The sequence below is a fragment of the Micropterus dolomieu genome, linkage group LG19 (genome assembly GCF_021292245.1).
Source record: "Micropterus dolomieu isolate WLL.071019.BEF.003 ecotype Adirondacks linkage group LG19, ASM2129224v1, whole genome shotgun sequence".
Taxonomy (NCBI): domain Eukaryota; kingdom Metazoa; phylum Chordata; class Actinopteri; order Centrarchiformes; family Centrarchidae; genus Micropterus; species Micropterus dolomieu.
In genome coordinates, this window is record NC_060168.1 from 15517780 (window position 1) to 15534754 (window position 16975).

Below are 16975 nucleotides of genomic sequence, written 5' to 3' on the forward strand. Positions count from 1 at the left end.
TTTTGAAGTATTAAATACTTCCTACAACACTGGTCACATCACAATGTTTTGTCACATGATTTTAGGGGATCATTGCCACTCAGAACAGAAGTTCATTTTATTTTGGAAATGAAAGTTTGTATTTCAAAGGTTCAAATAACAGTAAAGGTTTCAAGTGTGCATTGCTTAAATAACTAAAATAATTGTGAATCAAAGGCACATAGTAAACAAACAACAAAATGACTGGGATTGGCATTCTCCTTTAAACATGATCTTTTCCCAAACCATCAGATCAGTTACTACTTTATTTTACTCATTATTTTACTTCACTGCTTTTTGCTAAAGCCAGAGGGTGCCAACATTGTCAATTATGTAGAACCACTAGAAACCATAAAATCATCTTAGACAATAAAATGAGTTTGCCTGTGGGAAAATTGACCTAGCCTATAAGATTAGATTGATCCAAACTTTAGGCCTTGACTGGCATGTCTGTTCACAGATACATGTTTTTATTTATGGGACAGGATTAACAACTAAACTAACTGAACTTGAACTAAAATTGACCAATACCCAGACATAACCTACATAGCAACTAGAAACTGCAAATTTCCCCCGAAAAGTCTTTCCTACATGATAACTTAATGTTATGTTTCATATTAACAGGGGAATAGTTTATTTTAATGATGAATATTTTGCACGGACCACTGACAGCCTGTGCCATGGCTGAGTAGAGGCTGTTTCACGGAAGTACTACAGTTCCCATGGTGCATTGCAGCGTTAACCGGAACCAGATCGCGAGTTCAGAGTTCAACGTGCCAACGTGCGTGTTTTAGTGGAATAGCGGTGACTCTGTGAAGCATGTGCCCAGTTTTATTATGAAAATACTTATAGTCGTTACTTTTACGTGTTTATTTGTCGGCGTCTTCGTGTGTCCATCATGTCTTTGGACGCATCAAAGCACGAGCTGATCCAGTTAATCCACCGCCATTTGAAGGAGCATGGTTTCCACTCCGCTGCAGATGAGCTACAGAGGCACATCCCACAGGTCAACACAGTCCACACACACTCACACACACACACAAAGACTCAGACATGAGAGACAGATACACAGGAAGTGTAATGTACTGTAACAGCTGGGGTCTGCAACAGTGTTTCAGGTGCTGCACAACAATGTTACAGTTTTGAAAAAGGCAAACCTACTTGCTTATACTTATTATGTGTATTAACAGACTGCCTTTACAGTTAGACAATCACCTACTGTGAAGTATACAAAAGACTTGTCACCTTTTTTCGTCCTACAGAATGTATCATTAACATCGCTGCTAAAATGTCGTTTTTGCAGTGTCATTAGTGGGCTTATCTTTCAGTCTTACACTCTTTGAAGTTGTTTCCAAATCCACTAGTCCTTGTTTCACTGGATATTTAGTGCATTCATGTTTTTTGGGATGATGTTGTCAGCCAGTCAGGATCCACCATTGTTACTGGTGATTGGCTCTTCTGTTTGAATGGAACAAATGTTGAAAATAAAGTTGTAATGAGTCTCGTTACAGCTCTAGTTGGTACCCACATCATCTAGTTTCAGAAGATGAAAAATGAATGAGTTTATAACAGGTTATTTTAATTCAAATGCAGTCCAAACTGGACTAAAAGACTAAACAACTGTTTTGCTAATAGTTTATTAGGTACATCCAGTTAAATATAACTTTTCTGTAGTTTAGTGCAGCAGTTCCCAAACATGGGATAAAACACTGGCCTTTTGATAGTCGAACACCAGTGTAAGCAGGCCTGATAATATTATTAATTGCTGCATTGCAGTACAATAATTGCTGGAATGAGGACATCATTAATGTGATTAGTTTAATGCGTGCTTTTCTTGCTGTGACAAGTCAAAATATCTGCTCTAAAAAGTTGTGTGATTCATGTGGGAACAATAAAGAAAATGTGTTTTTGTGCTAAAATCAGGCTAAATATGTCTGATGCAAATAAAGTTCCCTTCCTAAAACATAACTCAAATGTTTTATATTCCTCAATCCAGATGAATGCATCAGAAATAAAGGCCATTTTACTAAAAAAGTGAAGACCTAAAATCACCATGTAATGAACAATAAAACATGACATGGACTTTCTCTTCAATCTCACCTAAACCACATAACAAACACAGCCTTTTCTTCAGGGAGACCATTGAAAGTATTTCTATAGTTAATGATAATGTAACATAACCCTGCACAGAGGTCTTTGAGTTGTGGTTCAATTAAATTTAAACATGTCAAGTCTATTCCAAAGTCAAATCATTGTATTATTAAAACAACAAAACAAACTGATAACATGTAGTAGGAACATGGAGAAACTCTGTGGTCACTGGTTTCCTGTCCAACAAATGCGCACACAGACGAACTGAAGGAACTGAGTCATACACACACACACACACACACCCACCCCTCTGCTGATTGTAGCTTGCCTTCACTTCCACACACGCACACCTGTCCAGACATTTTTTGTTTATGGGCCTTGTGAGTGCAGGCATTGGTCGATACTGATTATCTCAAAATGCCAGATATCGGTCAATCACAACTTCTAATCATTGATGTTTTGATTTCCGCAGAGGGAGACAAAAACACGGGCAGCATTATTGGACATCTACAGTTCATGGTTAAAGTGAGTATAAATTCTCAATTCTTTGCAGAAATGGAACACCTTGATTGGACTTTGTTGTTAGTGATGACATCTGTGCTAAGTATCGTTTCTACTCCTGTCAGTGACTCAAAAAAGAAAAGGCAGCCGGACTCAGCCAAGCTGTCCAATTTTAAAGGAAGGACTCCAGCTAAGGGTATAACTGCTTCTTAAAATCACAATTGTCTCAGTTTTGTTCATACTTGCCTCCAACTTTTTTTAGGATCACTTGGGTTTTCCCTTTTTAAGATGCACCGTATACTATCCAGTGCTCCTCAAATGTGTATTGAGGTTTGAGAAGTTACATCAGCTCTTTTAGAAGGATTGTCACATATTTGAAAAGACATCTGTGCGTGAGTTTTCATTTTTTATTTCCATATTACACCTGTACCACATCCTTCACCAGCTACAAAAATCCAAACTCCAAACGCCTCCAATCAGATTCAAGCTGATGGCAACGACAGGAGCTCAGATAGCGAGGATCTGAGTCAGAGTCTGCTGCCACAGGTGAGGTGGAGAATAAAAATTGTTGAGACTGTATAAATGATGACAAAGCTGAGGCTGCAACTGATCACTTCTACTGATTGCGATGATAGTTGCATTTCATCCTGTTGAGTTCTTTGTCTTGATGTTGATCCTGTTGAATATCTCGAGTATCTGCGTTATTTCTCTTGATAAAAACAAATCATCAGAGGAGAGTGTGCAGGTGCTGCTACAGATTCTGTAAATTTAAATAAAGAATTGGCGGTTGTTTTCATACCTACAGGCATCAATATCAAAATGGACACCGGTAAAACAACAGAAATCAACACCAAGAGCCAAGAGCGTAAAGAAAGATAAACCTGCAAAAAAAGCAGAGACACAAAAAAAGAAGGTGTGTTTTTTAATTTTAATTTGAATCTAATTTGAATTAATGTTTTAATGTGACAGTTGAGCCACTGCTTTAACTTTACCAAAAACATTCTTTAATGTTTTTTGTTTTTTAGTCTGTGCCAGAGAAAAGGAAAAAAGGTGAAGGTAAATCTGCAGAAAAGGTCCTCAAGGTGAAGAAACCAAAGGCCCGAACAAAAGCCAAGGTTGTTGCTGCTGGAGGAGATGATTCAGACTCTGACAGCAGTCTGGATGTGGAGAAATGGAAGAAACTGGTCCTGCAGATGACAGGTAGGTGTGTGAAAAAAGTCATTGAGGGCAACATTTTTGTTCAAGTATATAAAGGATGAGGTGATGAGGGGAAGCCCAGAAATGTTGAAGGAAAGCAGAACATAATCATATTTTCCTGTTCTGTGTTTTCCAAAAGTCCAGATAGTTCTGGAGTTATTTACGCATTGGCAGAGGCATTGGTTGTTATGTCCCGCCAAATTACTGTACATCCACCAATTGTGTAAGGAAGACACTGTTTTTCAACCCCACTTCCTCAGATTAAGCTACTGCCAATATTTCCAAAGACTAAGCATTGAAACAATTTAGACAACCAGATGTATAGGACTCCCATGTATGAGAGGAAATTTGTGTTTTGGGGATGTTTTCACATTGGAAAGTGATGAGGTGGGTGGAGAAAAGTTAAGAGGATTGGAAAATGTAGGAAATGGTGGTAGATGAGGGAGGGAAAGAAGATCAAAAGACAGGGAGAGCTTGGTCTTTTCACCTAAAGAGAGAAAGACAACCACCAGACAGGACATCACCACCCATGAACAACCGCTCCATGGAAAACAGTGATTTCACAGAGCTGGGTACAGACGCTGTGTGGTTTTCAGCTAGCCATGTTTGTTCAATGTCTTCACCGTGTTTACTCTGTCCACAGAGGCTGACGTAGTCAAGATGGACACCATTGATGCTCTGGACTCGTCTGCGCCACAGCCCAAGAAAAAGAGAGTGAGAAAACCCCGGGCTAAGCCTCCCGCAAAAACCTGCACTCCCGTTAAAAAGAATAACGGGACGGTTGAAAAGAATGTAAAGGTGGAAGAGAAGGCCATGATGGAAACACCAGCCAAGAATAATAAACCCAAGAGAAGCAGTCCCGAAAAGACGGCACCTGTGACATCCTCTGCAACCCCAAGCCAAGAGCTAAACATCAGCTCTGTAGAGGACAGACCAGCTAAATCCACTCTGTCCCCGTCAAAACAGACGCCAAAGAAAGAGAAAAGGAAAGTTGCAACTCCCAGTGAAGAAAAAACTGATGAGACATCTGAGCCCAAGAAGAAGAAGAAGAAGAAGACTGAAGACAAGGCGGAAGAGAATACAAATGAGACTGGTGAAGAACACAGTAAGAAGAAGAATAAAGGCACAGAGCAAGAGTTTGGTGACAAACCTGCAGAGGAGAAAGTGGCAAAAGGAACAAAGGGAGATAGCAAAAAGAATGAGATTGAAGAAATGATGGAGAAGAACAATATTGGGAATGTCGACAATGAAGAAATTTCAGAGTCAATAGTGCATGAAAAGAAAGCCAAGAAGAAGAAAAAGGAGAAAACTGAACATGAGGAAAATTCAGAACAGGTAGCTGAGGAAAAGACAGCAGATAGTAAGGACAATTCAGTGCAGATAACTGAAGAAAAGAAAGCCAAGAAGAAGAAAAAGACAGCTGATAGTGAGGAAAAATCTGAACAAAAAGTTGAAGACAAAGAAAATTCAGAGCAGATGGCTGAAGAAAAGAAAGCAAAGAAGAAGAAAAAGACTTTTGATAGTGAGGAGAATTCAGAGGAGATAGCTGAAGAGAAGAAAGCAAAGAAGAAAAAGACAGCTGTTAGAGAGGACACATCTGAGCAAAAGGCTGAAGAAGACAAAGAAAGTTCAGAGCAGATAGCTGAAAAAACAGAGAAGAAAAAGGAGACGGCTAATAGCGACGAAAATTCAGAGCAGATAATTAAAGTTAAAAAAGCTAAGAAGAAAAGGGAGAATCCTGATGAAGAAATATCAGTGCAGCTAGATGAAGAAAAGAAAAAGAAAAAGAAAAAAAAGGACAGGGCTGATCATAATGAGGAGCAGGTAGCTGAAGAGAAGACGACGACGGAGAAATCAGAGAGCAGTGACAGAGAGGAAAAGCCAGATCAGGTTACTGTGAAGAAAAAGAAAAAGGACTCATCACTGAACAAGGATTCAGTTGACACAGAGCCGCTACCTCCACTCAACCCATCAACTCCAACAACAGAGAAGAAGAAAAGTGAGTAGAGAACCTGCACCAGTCATGACAAAAATGCAATTTTGCTTGTTTTTATGAGGTTGTTTTCACTTTTTCATTCATCATTCTTAGAGAAGAGCAAGTTGAAATCAGCTGAAGTCCCAGAAACCCCTGCAGTTTCTGTCCAAGACGACGCAGCAACACAAACCCTCCAAACACCCTCAAGTGACACCCACAAAAAGGTATCACAGCTCCAATACTAATGACGTCACTGCTGTCAACTCAGGAAAACATGTTATTAGTTTGAGAGCTAGAGGATAATTCTTCAGTTGCTCTGAACTCTCTTTAAATGTGTTAATTTTTCTGTAATTCTTCACAGAAAAAGAAGTCCTCCAAGAGCGCCGAGTCGTGAAGATGTTTGATTCTTCATCCCCGCAGAGCCAACGATGAAGGCAGCACATCCTTTTCATCCGCTTTATAATCAGATTTATATGTTTACAATGATCACTTTAAACTTTAAAGAGAAAATTACTTTTTTATTTTGGTACATTTTTTATCTTTTTCATTTGTTTTATGTGTGACATATAGGCGTCTGTTATTTTCCTTTCGCTTTGTGTTTTATATGATATTGCCATTTTAATGGCACGAATGTGTAGTGAAAGTGTTTCATGGATGATCCCTCTCATGATATTTCTTTTCAAAGTCAGACATTTCTCTTTGAAACACTATATCTTTCAGTCTCAGGGATCTTCCCCATGATAGTCCTAAATCTTAATTCATCATCAACAATATACGCCTTCTGACTCAGCTCTTGGGGAGAAAAAAAGAATCGAACATCTTTTGAGCAGTTTTATATTTATTCAGAAATATATGGAAATCGGTGATAACAGCCTTTTGGTATTTGGTTAAATATCTGTGAAAAACATGTTTTTTAAACAAAAGTTTTAAATGTTTGATAAAACTTTCACATATGCATTGTACATTATGCTTTTAATACAAATAAAACTCCATAGTTTTTTGTAAATCCTCTGTGCCTATCTGAGGTCTTTTAAGTCTGTTATTGTGGCAGGGTGGATATTTTTGTCAGTGGGGACAATAAAAACAACACACATCTATTGACAGTTTGTGTACTAAATATGTTGACTAGAGGCTGACTGACAACAGTGGTTATATTTAATTGTTTTTGATCAATATTGCTATGGACAATTCTATGCACTTGAATTTGATTTAAAAACACTACAGTTTGAGGCTAATTAACAGAGGAAAAAGAACCAAGGAGTTTTTCCTCCTAGGATCAGGGAATGGTCTAAGATGACAAAAAACACAGTTAACACTGACTTCTGAGTTTAACCTCAACTCAAATAACATTTTTACATAAAAATAACTCAGAATCTATTTTAAACTCAGAACTCAAAATAATTTTTCACATGTGGCGCTAATCGTCTTCTGTAAAAATCGCCTACTGGCTGTCCAGTTTATTGAAATAATTGGTGGACAGAGACGGTGTGTCCTCTAGATGGCGCTACAGTAGCCGGCTGCTGTTATAGAAAACACCGAAGAAGAACTTCCAACTTCCCTTCGGTACTGCGGCTGCGCAGCTGCAGTCACATCTTTAATACTTCCAGCATGAAATAATGAACTGACGTTTATTGTTATTGACCTCAAAATAACCAAATGTGGAGGTTAAACAAAGTTCGCCACAAAGCCGCTCGACAGGGCGACAGCTTGGAGGAGCTCAAGTTAAAGAGACGAGAGCATGAAAAGGGTGAGTGTTTTTACGTTTAATGTGATGTGTTGATCTGGAGTGTTACTGTAAGTTAGTTAACAAAATAAAAAGAAAGTAAGGCTTTAAAGCGGCTCATCTTGTGGAAAATAGTTTGTCAATGAGGTCATTTCTAATGAAAATAACGAAATGGAAAGTTTACCTTCTTCTTTAGCTAAACTAACATTATTTTGGTTTAAACGTTACAGCATGTTAAAGGTAACGTTACTGCTATCACATCAACAAATGAAATAAATAATATATATTTATATAAAATAAAGGGTGGTTTCATGCTCTCTAAGAAGTAAAATCATCAGTAATGTAGATATATCTAAGAATAGCAAACCAGCAAAGGCCCATTCAATGTTAATTTGACAGCCTTCAAGACATAAAAAAAAAACTACCACTAATTTGATATCTAGTCATGATGGTAAAATTACCATCATTGGCCCTTACTCCAGCCACCCTTATAGTCATTGTATCAACTGGGCTCACTGTCCACAGGGCAGCTTTGTCTGATTTTGACAAATTGATTGATTTTGGGCATATTTGCAACAGCTAAGGCAACTCGCAGATGACTGAGGCGAAAAGTGATGTAATATTTGTCTCTGTTCATTGCTGTAGCACTGAGACAGGCCCGCAGAGACAGACAGCTGGTGAGCAAGAGACTCCTGCTGAATGAAGATGAGGACCAGCCAGAGGTCACCATGGACACTAACTCAGGAGAACAGGTGAGACAAATGGTGTGATAGAGAATGTTTTAATAGGTCATGAAAAACTTGCCATCTGAATCTGGTCCGTGTTTCCCCCAGGACGTGGTCAGTTTGTTCCACAGACTTCAACACACCGGGCCGGAGAGGGAGACCCACTTGAGAGCCTTGAGTAAAGCCCTCCGCGACCCATCAGCACAGCTCACCTTCATCAAGTATGGTGGTAACTTATATCGAGTTTAAATTACATTATTACCATTTGTATCTCTGTTGCTCATGTGTCATGTCTGTGTATAAATCTGTCTTCCCTCTAGGCAGGAGAATAGTATACATCTTCTGGTTGGTCTCCTCACTGGCTCTAACGCTACGTGTCGTCTGCAGGCTGTTCGGTGTCTTCATGAGCTGTCTCACTCTCCCCACACCAACGTGGCACCAACCTGTCTGCCTGCCACCCCCTACCTGCTCACCTACCTGTCTGGCCAGAGCACCAAGTTCACTGTGAGTACCCACTCATAGCACACAAGTATTGTGTAATAGTAGCGCCTAATCATGCCGGAGAGTTTTTTGACTCTCCATGTGTGTATGTTCACAGGAGCTGTGTCTCTACACGCTTGGTAATTTATGCCCAGACAGTGATGTGGTAAAAGACAAACTCCTGGCCCAGGGAATCATACCAGCTCTGACTAACTGTATAGAGGTAAACTAACAAGATAAATTGGTCAATTCAATACAGACTGAATCAAAAATTTATTTCCCACAAATCTCTGAACTGATACCACACAAGGTTAAATGTAGTAATGGTAACACGTCTCTCTTGATGTTTCTGTGTGTGTTCAGAATCAGAGACATAACCTTGCGGTGGTGGAAGCCGTGTGGTTCACCCTCTCTCAGCTTCTCCAGGCCAAAGATGCAGCAGAGAAAATAGTCCCGTAAGCACTCTAATGATACACAAGTTAATCTCCACATTCCCTACATTGCTGTGATCTCATAAAATGTTAAAATCGTTGCTCACATTAAACGCTGTTGTCAGGTGTCTAATTGTCTTCCTCTGTGTCTGCAGGATGGTCCTGGCCTCCAGTTTACCTTCACACTTGTTATCAGTCCTGACTCCTGATCCAAAGTTTGGCCTGGCACCTGCCATTGAGTGTGCGTGGTGTCTGCACTACCTCACATGCAGGTGAGAGCCAGTGTCAACAGTCTGTTTACTCACTTGTCATTTTATTTAATTGCTTCACAAACAGTGTAAATTTATTTATCATCGTAAATATGTCTCTCTCCTGCCTTTCTCTCACTCCAAAGTGTTAAGGATAATGGAGTGCTGTTGGCTCATGGGGCCCTTCCGCGTTGCAGTTCCCTGTTAGTGTCACTAGGTGGCGCTGTGGCTGAAGGAAACAAAGAAGAGGAAATGGAGCTGGTAAGGAAAAAAATACCATAAGATATTTCTTTGTGTTTTTGGATGTTTCGCGCATTAAAATGGTTGTAAAGGAGAGTTTTTAAAACAGTTTCAGCTGTTTTACCTCATTATGATAGAGTAAACATTCATTTTGATACATTCCTTTTTTCAGTCATCTATTTCCTTAATTTTCATTCTATAAGACAATAAAAATGTAATAAAACTTATGATAAACCATGGGGAAATCAATCACCATTTAAAGTTTACACTGTTTGTAATCTTTAGGCTGTAAGCGTACAAAATAATAAGTATGGTATTTTAACTGACATGGAGATTTTCACTGTGTTCTTCCTCGACAGCTCATCTGTCCTCTGCTGAGGTGCGTTGGAAATCTCTTGTCCTCCTGTCCAGTGGAGGACCTGAGCACTCAAGCGGGTGACGTTCGTATTGTGGTTGCTCTGTGTGCATTTCTGCAGGCCTACCTGCAGACTCAGCCAGCCTTGGCCAGAGAGAGCGCCTGGGTCCTCAACAACCTCACGGGTTTGAATCATCTCTTATATTCACACCTGACCTCTGCTGAATCTCAAACACACACTTCTGCACTGATTTTTGTCTTTTAATTGTGTAAATTGTCTTCTTGTGCGATACCTGTGACAAAACACTGAGTAATTGTTTCTTCAAATATACATCCCACTCAAATGCTAAATAAAATGTATGTGGTTGGCTTTTCCATGGGGTCATCTCAATGTATAGCTAAATCAAGATGTAGCTGGTTTGCCATAACAGTGTAGTTTGTTTAGGGTTTTTTTTTAAAGAGGTTACTGTGATCAGATTTACAGATTTGTGTTCCTTTTAATGTTTATGAAAACTTCATTCTGCAGTAAAATCTGTTGTGGGCAAATGAAAGTATGGAGGTTGGGCGGAAACGGGGCTTTCCATTCTTAATACAATTTGAGACTTTATATCTGGGGATTGATGTATTAATTAGATGTTTGTGTGTGTAATTAAGTTTGCTCCAATGCATTCTCGCTGCTACAGCTTACTCCAGTGCCTTCTGCTCGGCTCTGCTGACTCTCAACTTGGTCCCTGGACTGATCCGGCTCCTCCCTTTGTCTCAAGGCATCAATACCATGGTCTGTGCAAGCTACAGCCTAACTCTGATGTCATTGCTTTTACTAGAGTATTTCACCATAATTTTAGCACTTGTTCATGGACAATGTGTTTGTTCTGCTCTTCTTATATTGGGAATAATGTAAATATTTTCTTTCCTTGAGTCTCTCACGTGTTACACTCTATCCCACTGTTCTGTGCCCTCTTGTTATATTCAGGTCCTGAGGGTTTTGGCAAATATTGCCCACAAGAAAAAGGAGTTCGGTGTCCAGCTGGCCCAGCTGGGATTGCTGTCTGCCCTCTGTGCCACACTTAAAATGGCCAACCACGAGATGGTGACCCTGAGTATGGATGTCCTGTTCATGCTGGTAGTTAGTGCTCCACAGGTAAATTAGTGAAACCAGTGAATGATTAGCTTTTGCCAAGCTGCGGTAATTTTAACAGCTTTATTCCTTCCCTATAGGTAGCAGAGGAGTTTGTGAGGCAAGACGGGCTGTCACTGTTAGAAGCCCTTCAGTACAACAGTGAAGGAGAGATTAGACAAAGAGCTACACATCTCGTGGAGCACCACCTACTTTCCTACTCATCCATTTGCTCGGTAAAGATTTTGGTACCTGTTGCTGAATTTGTACCATTTCAGTGTTTAAAAATGGCTGATAATCATTTCTTGCGTCGCAGGTGGACAACACCCCATGTTCCTGAACCAACACGAAGGCATCACATTCACACTTGAGAATACAGGACGTCTTCTTTACGTTTTGCAATCTGTAAATTGGACAAACAGAGTTTTCATATATACAGTAATTTTCTATACATTTATGAATATAATCTCCTGGTATTTTGATGTTCACCATCTTCAGTGTCAGCAATTATATTTTAATCATGTAAAGATGAAATATTTTTATAATACCTGTATGTACAGAGGATGGGTTTAAATGACTGTCTGTAAATATCTCGAATAAGGGTGATACACTCTTTTGGGGGGGTTGTGATACAGATTTTATCAATATGTATTTTTGAACCAATAATGCAATGTCTTTAATGACTTTACATTCATCAAATAAATTATAAATGAATAAATACCTTCACTACCAACTTAGACTGCTTTTTGAGAGAAAGATCTCCTCTAGAATAACAACATAAGTTGTATTTGGTTCTAATATATTTATAAAATACAACAACAATTCTGAACTTGTAAAACTATAGGAGGAAGGATTTCTGTTGTGAAAATCACCTAGGTTTAATGATCACAGTAATAACCAGGAAAGGGGTGTTCACTCCAAATCAGTCTTTTCAACTTTTCAACACTTGGGACTGTTGTCCCGGCTGTTGCTCTGAGCAACCATACATCCCGTGAGACCCCCCCCCCCACACACACACACCTTTAACCTGAGGACTGCTGAGTATATACATTCATTCAAACATAACAATTCAAATCTAAAAATATATAGTAATAATAAACTTTATTTATAGGGCACTTACCGAAACAAAGTGAAAGTCATGATATGAATGATAAAATACAAGAAGCGCAGAATAAAATAAGAACAAGAAATAAAGAAATAGCAGCAGTTATCATGCTGTTCATAGACGGCAAATAAAAATGTAATAAAGGCAGTGGTGGGACAAATACTATAAAAAGAAAAGAGAAAAGTGTGTGTTTCAGTTACATAGTTATAAAGGGTTTACAGTACTATTATTAAATTCAGAAAGTTGATGTTATTTCACTCAGAGCAATAACCACAGTGCCATCCTAGGAACATAGCGCTGTCTTAAAAAACACAGACACAAACTGTTTACTTTAGCGCTTTTTAGAAACAAATAAAACATGTTTGTTTTTTTTACCCACAGAGCACCAATTATTTTAAGTAGAGGTGTCTATCACCCTATTTAACTATTTTCACATCAACGTTTGACATTGTTGTGTTTTTCACCGGAGTTACACACAGATCTCAGTGGGATTTTAATGTGACTTGGTAACTGAGAGAATACTGTAATGAGGAACAGCCTGTAACTGCGAAGCGTTCAGCTCCTCCCCCCAATGAAAAAAAAAGGAAAACTCTCAAATTTCCCAACTTCCTGTTCCCACCCACAAACCTTCCCGTTATCTTTCACTCTGCTTCTCTGCAGAAGAACTAAAGCAAGGTGGGTCACTTCATTTTTTCTACAGGCTATATTACTGCATTCTTTGAGACTTCCTTTACAATCCTGCATGCTGCAGGTGGATAAACTACTCTGTGTCTCCAAATCTGCTTAGCATGCTTTGAAAATACAATGTGTGCTGCCGAGAGGGAGAGCATACGTCTGGTTTGATTAATTCTTGTTCTCCCCTCCCACAACCAAACTCAACAGTAGAGTTCACTGGCAATGGAGGGATCTGAGTCAACACCTAGAGAGAGAACAACAGGACAGGCTGGGAATCAGGAGGCAGACCTAAAGCCCCTGATGTCCAGCAAGCCTCTGCATCGCTTCATCCGAAAAGAGCCCAGAATTCTAGGGGTAACACATCAAACAATCCAGGAGCACAAGTAGTAAATAAGTGTATAGAAATATATAAAGAGCAGCTGCAAACTGTTATTCTACAGTTGGTACTTAAATCCATCCTTCCTACTCTCTCCCAGATTGTCATTGTGATCTTTGGCTGTGCAGAGATCCTGATGGGATTTCAGCTGGCCAGTGAAAGTGTGAATACTTCTTGTAAAATCTACGTTCCCTTCTGGCAGGGAGCCCTGGTACGTAACATTTGGTTAGTAAGCAGTGCTGAAAATGGTGAACTATTGAACTTGATTGGTTGTATGTTTTCTGATACACTGTAGCATTTAAAAGCACAGGCACTCAATGTAGCCTACAGTACAGAGTACAACTTGGTTTCAAAACTTACAGGAAAAGTTTATTGTTTTGGGAATAATAATAATAATAATTTGCTTTCTTGTTGAAAGTTAGATGAGAAGATCAATATAATTGTCAATATCGATATCATGTTTGTATGGTAAATAGGATGCAATGCAACACCAGCACCTCTACAGCTCACTAACATGCTACGTCTCATTTGTTTTATTAGTACAAAAACTGAAGAGTAAAAAATTGTAATTTTGTGTAATTGCTGGACTATTTATTATGAGGCTTTATGCTAAGCTAAGCTAACCAGTTGTTGGCCGGAGCCCTATATTTATGGCATCACATCTAACAGAGGAGCTTTGGTTAGTTCTCCAGCTGCCATGATGATAAACATAACATGTGAACAAGGCTGGATAAGTCACATGCAGTCATCAAAAAATACTTTGGGTGACAACAGAGGAAAATTATATGATAATCTTTTCCTGTTTTGTTGTTGTTTTTTTAGTTTCTTGTCTGTGGAAGCCTGTCAATCTACACTGAGGTACATCCGTCCAAGAAGATGGTAGGTATATTGGGATTATATGTTCTACTTTTAGTGTTTAACTTTATTTAGTCACCCGCAAGCTCTCAATAACTCACCTTATTTTGTTGGCCTTTCCAAGGTGACCGTGTGTTTGGCCATGTACGTGGTTTCCCTCTTGGGAATCATAGTCTCTGTTGGCTACAGGTTGTACTGCTTCTCCTCATATAACTTCATTAAGTATGGGGTGATAAATGGCTGGCACGAAGACTTGACCATAGACGCTGTGGTGAGTTGCAGAGAATATTTTTTAGACTGAATAGAAGGCATGCACGTTGTCGCAGTGTATAAATAACTTTATTTCTCCTTCCTCATCCTTTAGGATCAGCTTATAGGCATCGAAGGCATATTGTTCACTTCCTCGCTGTGTGTATTGGTACTTCTCATCTTCTTGAGTGCCGTCGCACGTTTAGCACTGAGATCCACGCACACTCAGGTAGAACATTTTTAATGGTTTCTTCATCTCCCACTGAAATTAGAAATTCATAATTCAAATTTAACCCATTGGAGGGAGATATTTTTGACCACCATAAAAGATGAAAGTTAAAAGTGAAAACTACAAATAAAGAGGTAAAGTCACCGGTATGACATTTCCAAAGTCCTCTCCACAGTGGTTCTCAAACTTTTTCACATCAAGAACCCCTAAACTGACAAATTAGACCACAGAACCCCATTTGAGATTTTGTCCCAGGGTTACCCATATGTATACATATTTCTGTGGGTTAAGACTAGGTCAATCAAGAGAGATTTGTTTTTAATTATTTATCCAGTACTATCCAGTATTTCACAAGAAAAACATTTCTTATGACCCCAGGTGTGGTTGTTGTCTTCAAGTGAACACAGCAGGTTCCTCCATATAATCTTAACTTCACTCAAAGAGTCCCTGACTTGACTCCACATCCACAATATTTACTGTAATGTATTTCTAATTAACCTTTATTTAACCAAAACCAAGCCTCATTGAGAATAAAGATCTCAACCAAAATAGGCATCATTAAAAATGAGTCACAGACAAACAACTTAAAACTACAAAATCATTATCGTACAATTTATAACACAATAACATAAAAGAGCTTTCTAAAACCAGAGAAATAACTAAGACAAATCCAAACAATAACTTAATGAGACTAAGACAACAGGACTGTACTATACCCTAAAACATCGGCAGCCAGAAGAATCCAGATGACACTCGATAAATAATATTATTCACTAGCTATGTGTCAGTCATCATTTTATTACCTTCTTCTTGTCCTCTTCCCTAACCTGTACCACCTCCATATCTTCACCAGGTTATTGTCCACTGCATCCCGGGAGCGCTGAGTGACACAACATCAAACTGAGATCAACCTTCTTATTCTACAGTAACTAAAACAGGTTCCCCTGCAGCACACCGACCCTTTGAAAGAATGAGTCTGTACAGTGTATTACATGTGAATGTCTTTTGCAAAGCTTGTTTCTGAATCAAAGTGATTCCTGTCATCTAAAAGTCATATAAATATATATATACATATATATTATAAAATATTATAAATATTAGTGTGGTACTGCCTATGAAAGGGTACATTTAAAATGTGCAAATATGCATTTATTTACGTGGAAGTGTCTTGTGTGAGAAAATCTTTTACATGCACGTAACCACTTGTAACCACTAATATCTCTATAGCAAGGCTTGTGTATACTTACTGTAGAGGTCCTCTGTAAACTCTTACGTTACATTACTTTTATTTAAGCCTGAAGGTGAACAGGTCTTACATACATACATACATACGTACAGGTTCTTAAATAGATTCATCTCCATGGTAATGTTATATAGTACAAATAATAATATACAGTGATATTAGTTAACACTGACAATACTGGATGTTTAATGTCAGAGAAGCTCATGCTTCTATATTTGCATTAAAATCAATCAGAGGTACATTTTCCTTTCTATCCAAGAAAGAAAATATTTAGCCTTTAACCCACATTATTATTACATTATGTGCAGTATAAGGGCATAGTTTAGACTGTCATTTACTTGCATCTTTTGATAGGCAATGTGAACTATATTCATGTAGTTGAAGATGTTTACAGAGTGACTTTGGATGAATGAGCACTGTGTGTGAGCACAGCACATCCACCTGTGATTGCAACTTTACAGATGTTTAAAAGAAATTGCCGTATTTTTGATTACCTTTGAGTGTTAATATCCTTGCAGATGAACTGATGATGAAGTGACGTCGATCCAGCATATTTTTCAAAGTTTATGACTTAATGTATGTTTGTATAGTTCAGTATGTTCATGACTGTGACACGAAGAGCCTGCTCGGAAGTCTGTTGCCATCTTTTACCTGTGAGTCTCCTTGCAAAAGCGGCCCCCAGGACAGGACCACTTTTCAAGGATTTATCTTTAGCTTTTAGCTATATCTGGTGCAATACATGTTTTGTATATTGTCTTTGTTAAATAAACAAAATAATAAAATGCTCAGATTGATGGCATATTCTACACATATAAAGCTGTATGCATAGACTGTACTAGCTACTAACAATTAATAACAGGCTGTAGTAAAGTTGAATCTGCAAGACCACTTTGAACACCTGCTGAGATGGCCCTCAAAGAATCAGCTCACACACGTTTTAGGATCTAAAGTGTGTTTATTTTCCATTCATCAGTGTACAAGATTCCAAGGTAAAAGCTCAACTGTTAATTCTGTTCGATGTAAACATTTTGGGTATTAAGATAATTGAATAGCTTGACCTACAGATTAAAAATGAGGATTTTTCTGTTACCAAACTGATCAGTATCAGAACAGTTCCTGCTTTGGCTCCCTTTCCCATGTTG

At 38.6% G+C, this 16975-nt stretch overlaps 3 protein-coding genes across 4 annotated transcripts; all 3 read left to right on the forward strand.

The window, feature by feature from the left end:
• The first annotated feature begins 751 nt into the window (after positions 1 to 751).
• LOC123958385 (axoneme-associated protein mst101(2)-like) lies at positions 752 to 6788 on the forward strand. The gene is made up of 9 exons (XM_046031723.1): positions 752 to 1024; positions 2582 to 2634; positions 2736 to 2806; positions 3056 to 3156; positions 3416 to 3523; positions 3636 to 3810; positions 4451 to 5806; positions 5897 to 6006; positions 6144 to 6788. The coding sequence occupies exons 1-9, from the start codon at positions 917 to 919 to the stop codon at positions 6174 to 6176; spliced, it is 2115 nt and encodes a 704-aa protein (XP_045887679.1). The 5' UTR covers positions 752 to 916; the 3' UTR covers positions 6177 to 6788.
• A 547-nt stretch (positions 6789 to 7335) lies between these two features.
• Positions 7336 to 11834, forward strand: tmco6 (transmembrane and coiled-coil domains 6). Its single transcript, XM_046030656.1, has 13 exons — positions 7336 to 7529; positions 8151 to 8257; positions 8339 to 8451; positions 8551 to 8734; positions 8829 to 8933; positions 9074 to 9165; positions 9297 to 9413; positions 9536 to 9650; positions 9989 to 10169; positions 10668 to 10762; positions 10958 to 11125; positions 11203 to 11337; positions 11418 to 11834. The coding sequence occupies exons 1-13, from the start codon at positions 7439 to 7441 to the stop codon at positions 11439 to 11441; spliced, it is 1527 nt and encodes a 508-aa protein (XP_045886612.1). The 5' UTR covers positions 7336 to 7438; the 3' UTR covers positions 11442 to 11834.
• A 997-nt stretch (positions 11835 to 12831) lies between these two features.
• On the forward strand, positions 12832 to 16621 carry LOC123958344 (membrane-spanning 4-domains subfamily A member 4A-like). 2 transcript variants are annotated; one of them, XM_046031668.1, is made up of 7 exons: positions 12832 to 12881; positions 13089 to 13235; positions 13358 to 13468; positions 14080 to 14136; positions 14237 to 14383; positions 14477 to 14590; positions 15444 to 16621. In XM_046031668.1, the coding sequence occupies exons 2-7, from the start codon at positions 13104 to 13106 to the stop codon at positions 15492 to 15494; spliced, it is 612 nt and encodes a 203-aa protein (XP_045887624.1). In that variant the 5' UTR covers positions 12832 to 12881; positions 13089 to 13103; the 3' UTR covers positions 15495 to 16621. The 2 variants fall into 2 exon arrangements, with proteins under 2 accessions (XP_045887624.1, XP_045887623.1); XM_046031667.1 differs by lacking the exon at positions 12832 to 12881 and having other exon boundaries at positions 13002 to 13235.
• The last annotated feature ends 354 nt before the right edge of the window (positions 16622 to 16975 follow it).

Bases quoted from the DNA above. Each gene is read 5' to 3' on its own strand.
- LOC123958344 (XM_046031668.1), top strand. From the start codon at position 13,104: ATGGAGGGATCTGAGTCAACACCTAGAGAGAGAACAACAGGACAGGCT. The intron at 14,137-14,236 runs GTAGGTATATTG...GGCCTTTCCAAG, and splicing joins TACATCCGTCCAAGAAGATG to GTGACCGTGTGTTTGGCCAT. The intron at 14,384-14,476 runs GTGAGTTGCAGA...CTCATCCTTTAG, and splicing joins ACTTGACCATAGACGCTGTG to GATCAGCTTATAGGCATCGA.
- LOC123958385 (XM_046031723.1), top strand. From the start codon at position 917: ATGTCTTTGGACGCATCAAAGCACGAGCTGATCCAGTTAATCCACCGC. The intron at 3,157-3,415 runs GTGAGGTGGAGA...TCATACCTACAG, and splicing joins GTCAGAGTCTGCTGCCACAG to GCATCAATATCAAAATGGAC. The intron at 5,807-5,896 runs GTGAGTAGAGAA...CATCATTCTTAG, and splicing joins AACAACAGAGAAGAAGAAAA to AGAAGAGCAAGTTGAAATCA.
- tmco6 (XM_046030656.1), top strand. From the start codon at position 7,439: ATGTGGAGGTTAAACAAAGTTCGCCACAAAGCCGCTCGACAGGGCGAC. The intron at 8,258-8,338 runs GTGAGACAAATG...TGTTTCCCCCAG, and splicing joins ACACTAACTCAGGAGAACAG to GACGTGGTCAGTTTGTTCCA. The intron at 11,126-11,202 runs GTAAATTAGTGA...CCTTCCCTATAG, and splicing joins TGGTAGTTAGTGCTCCACAG to GTAGCAGAGGAGTTTGTGAG.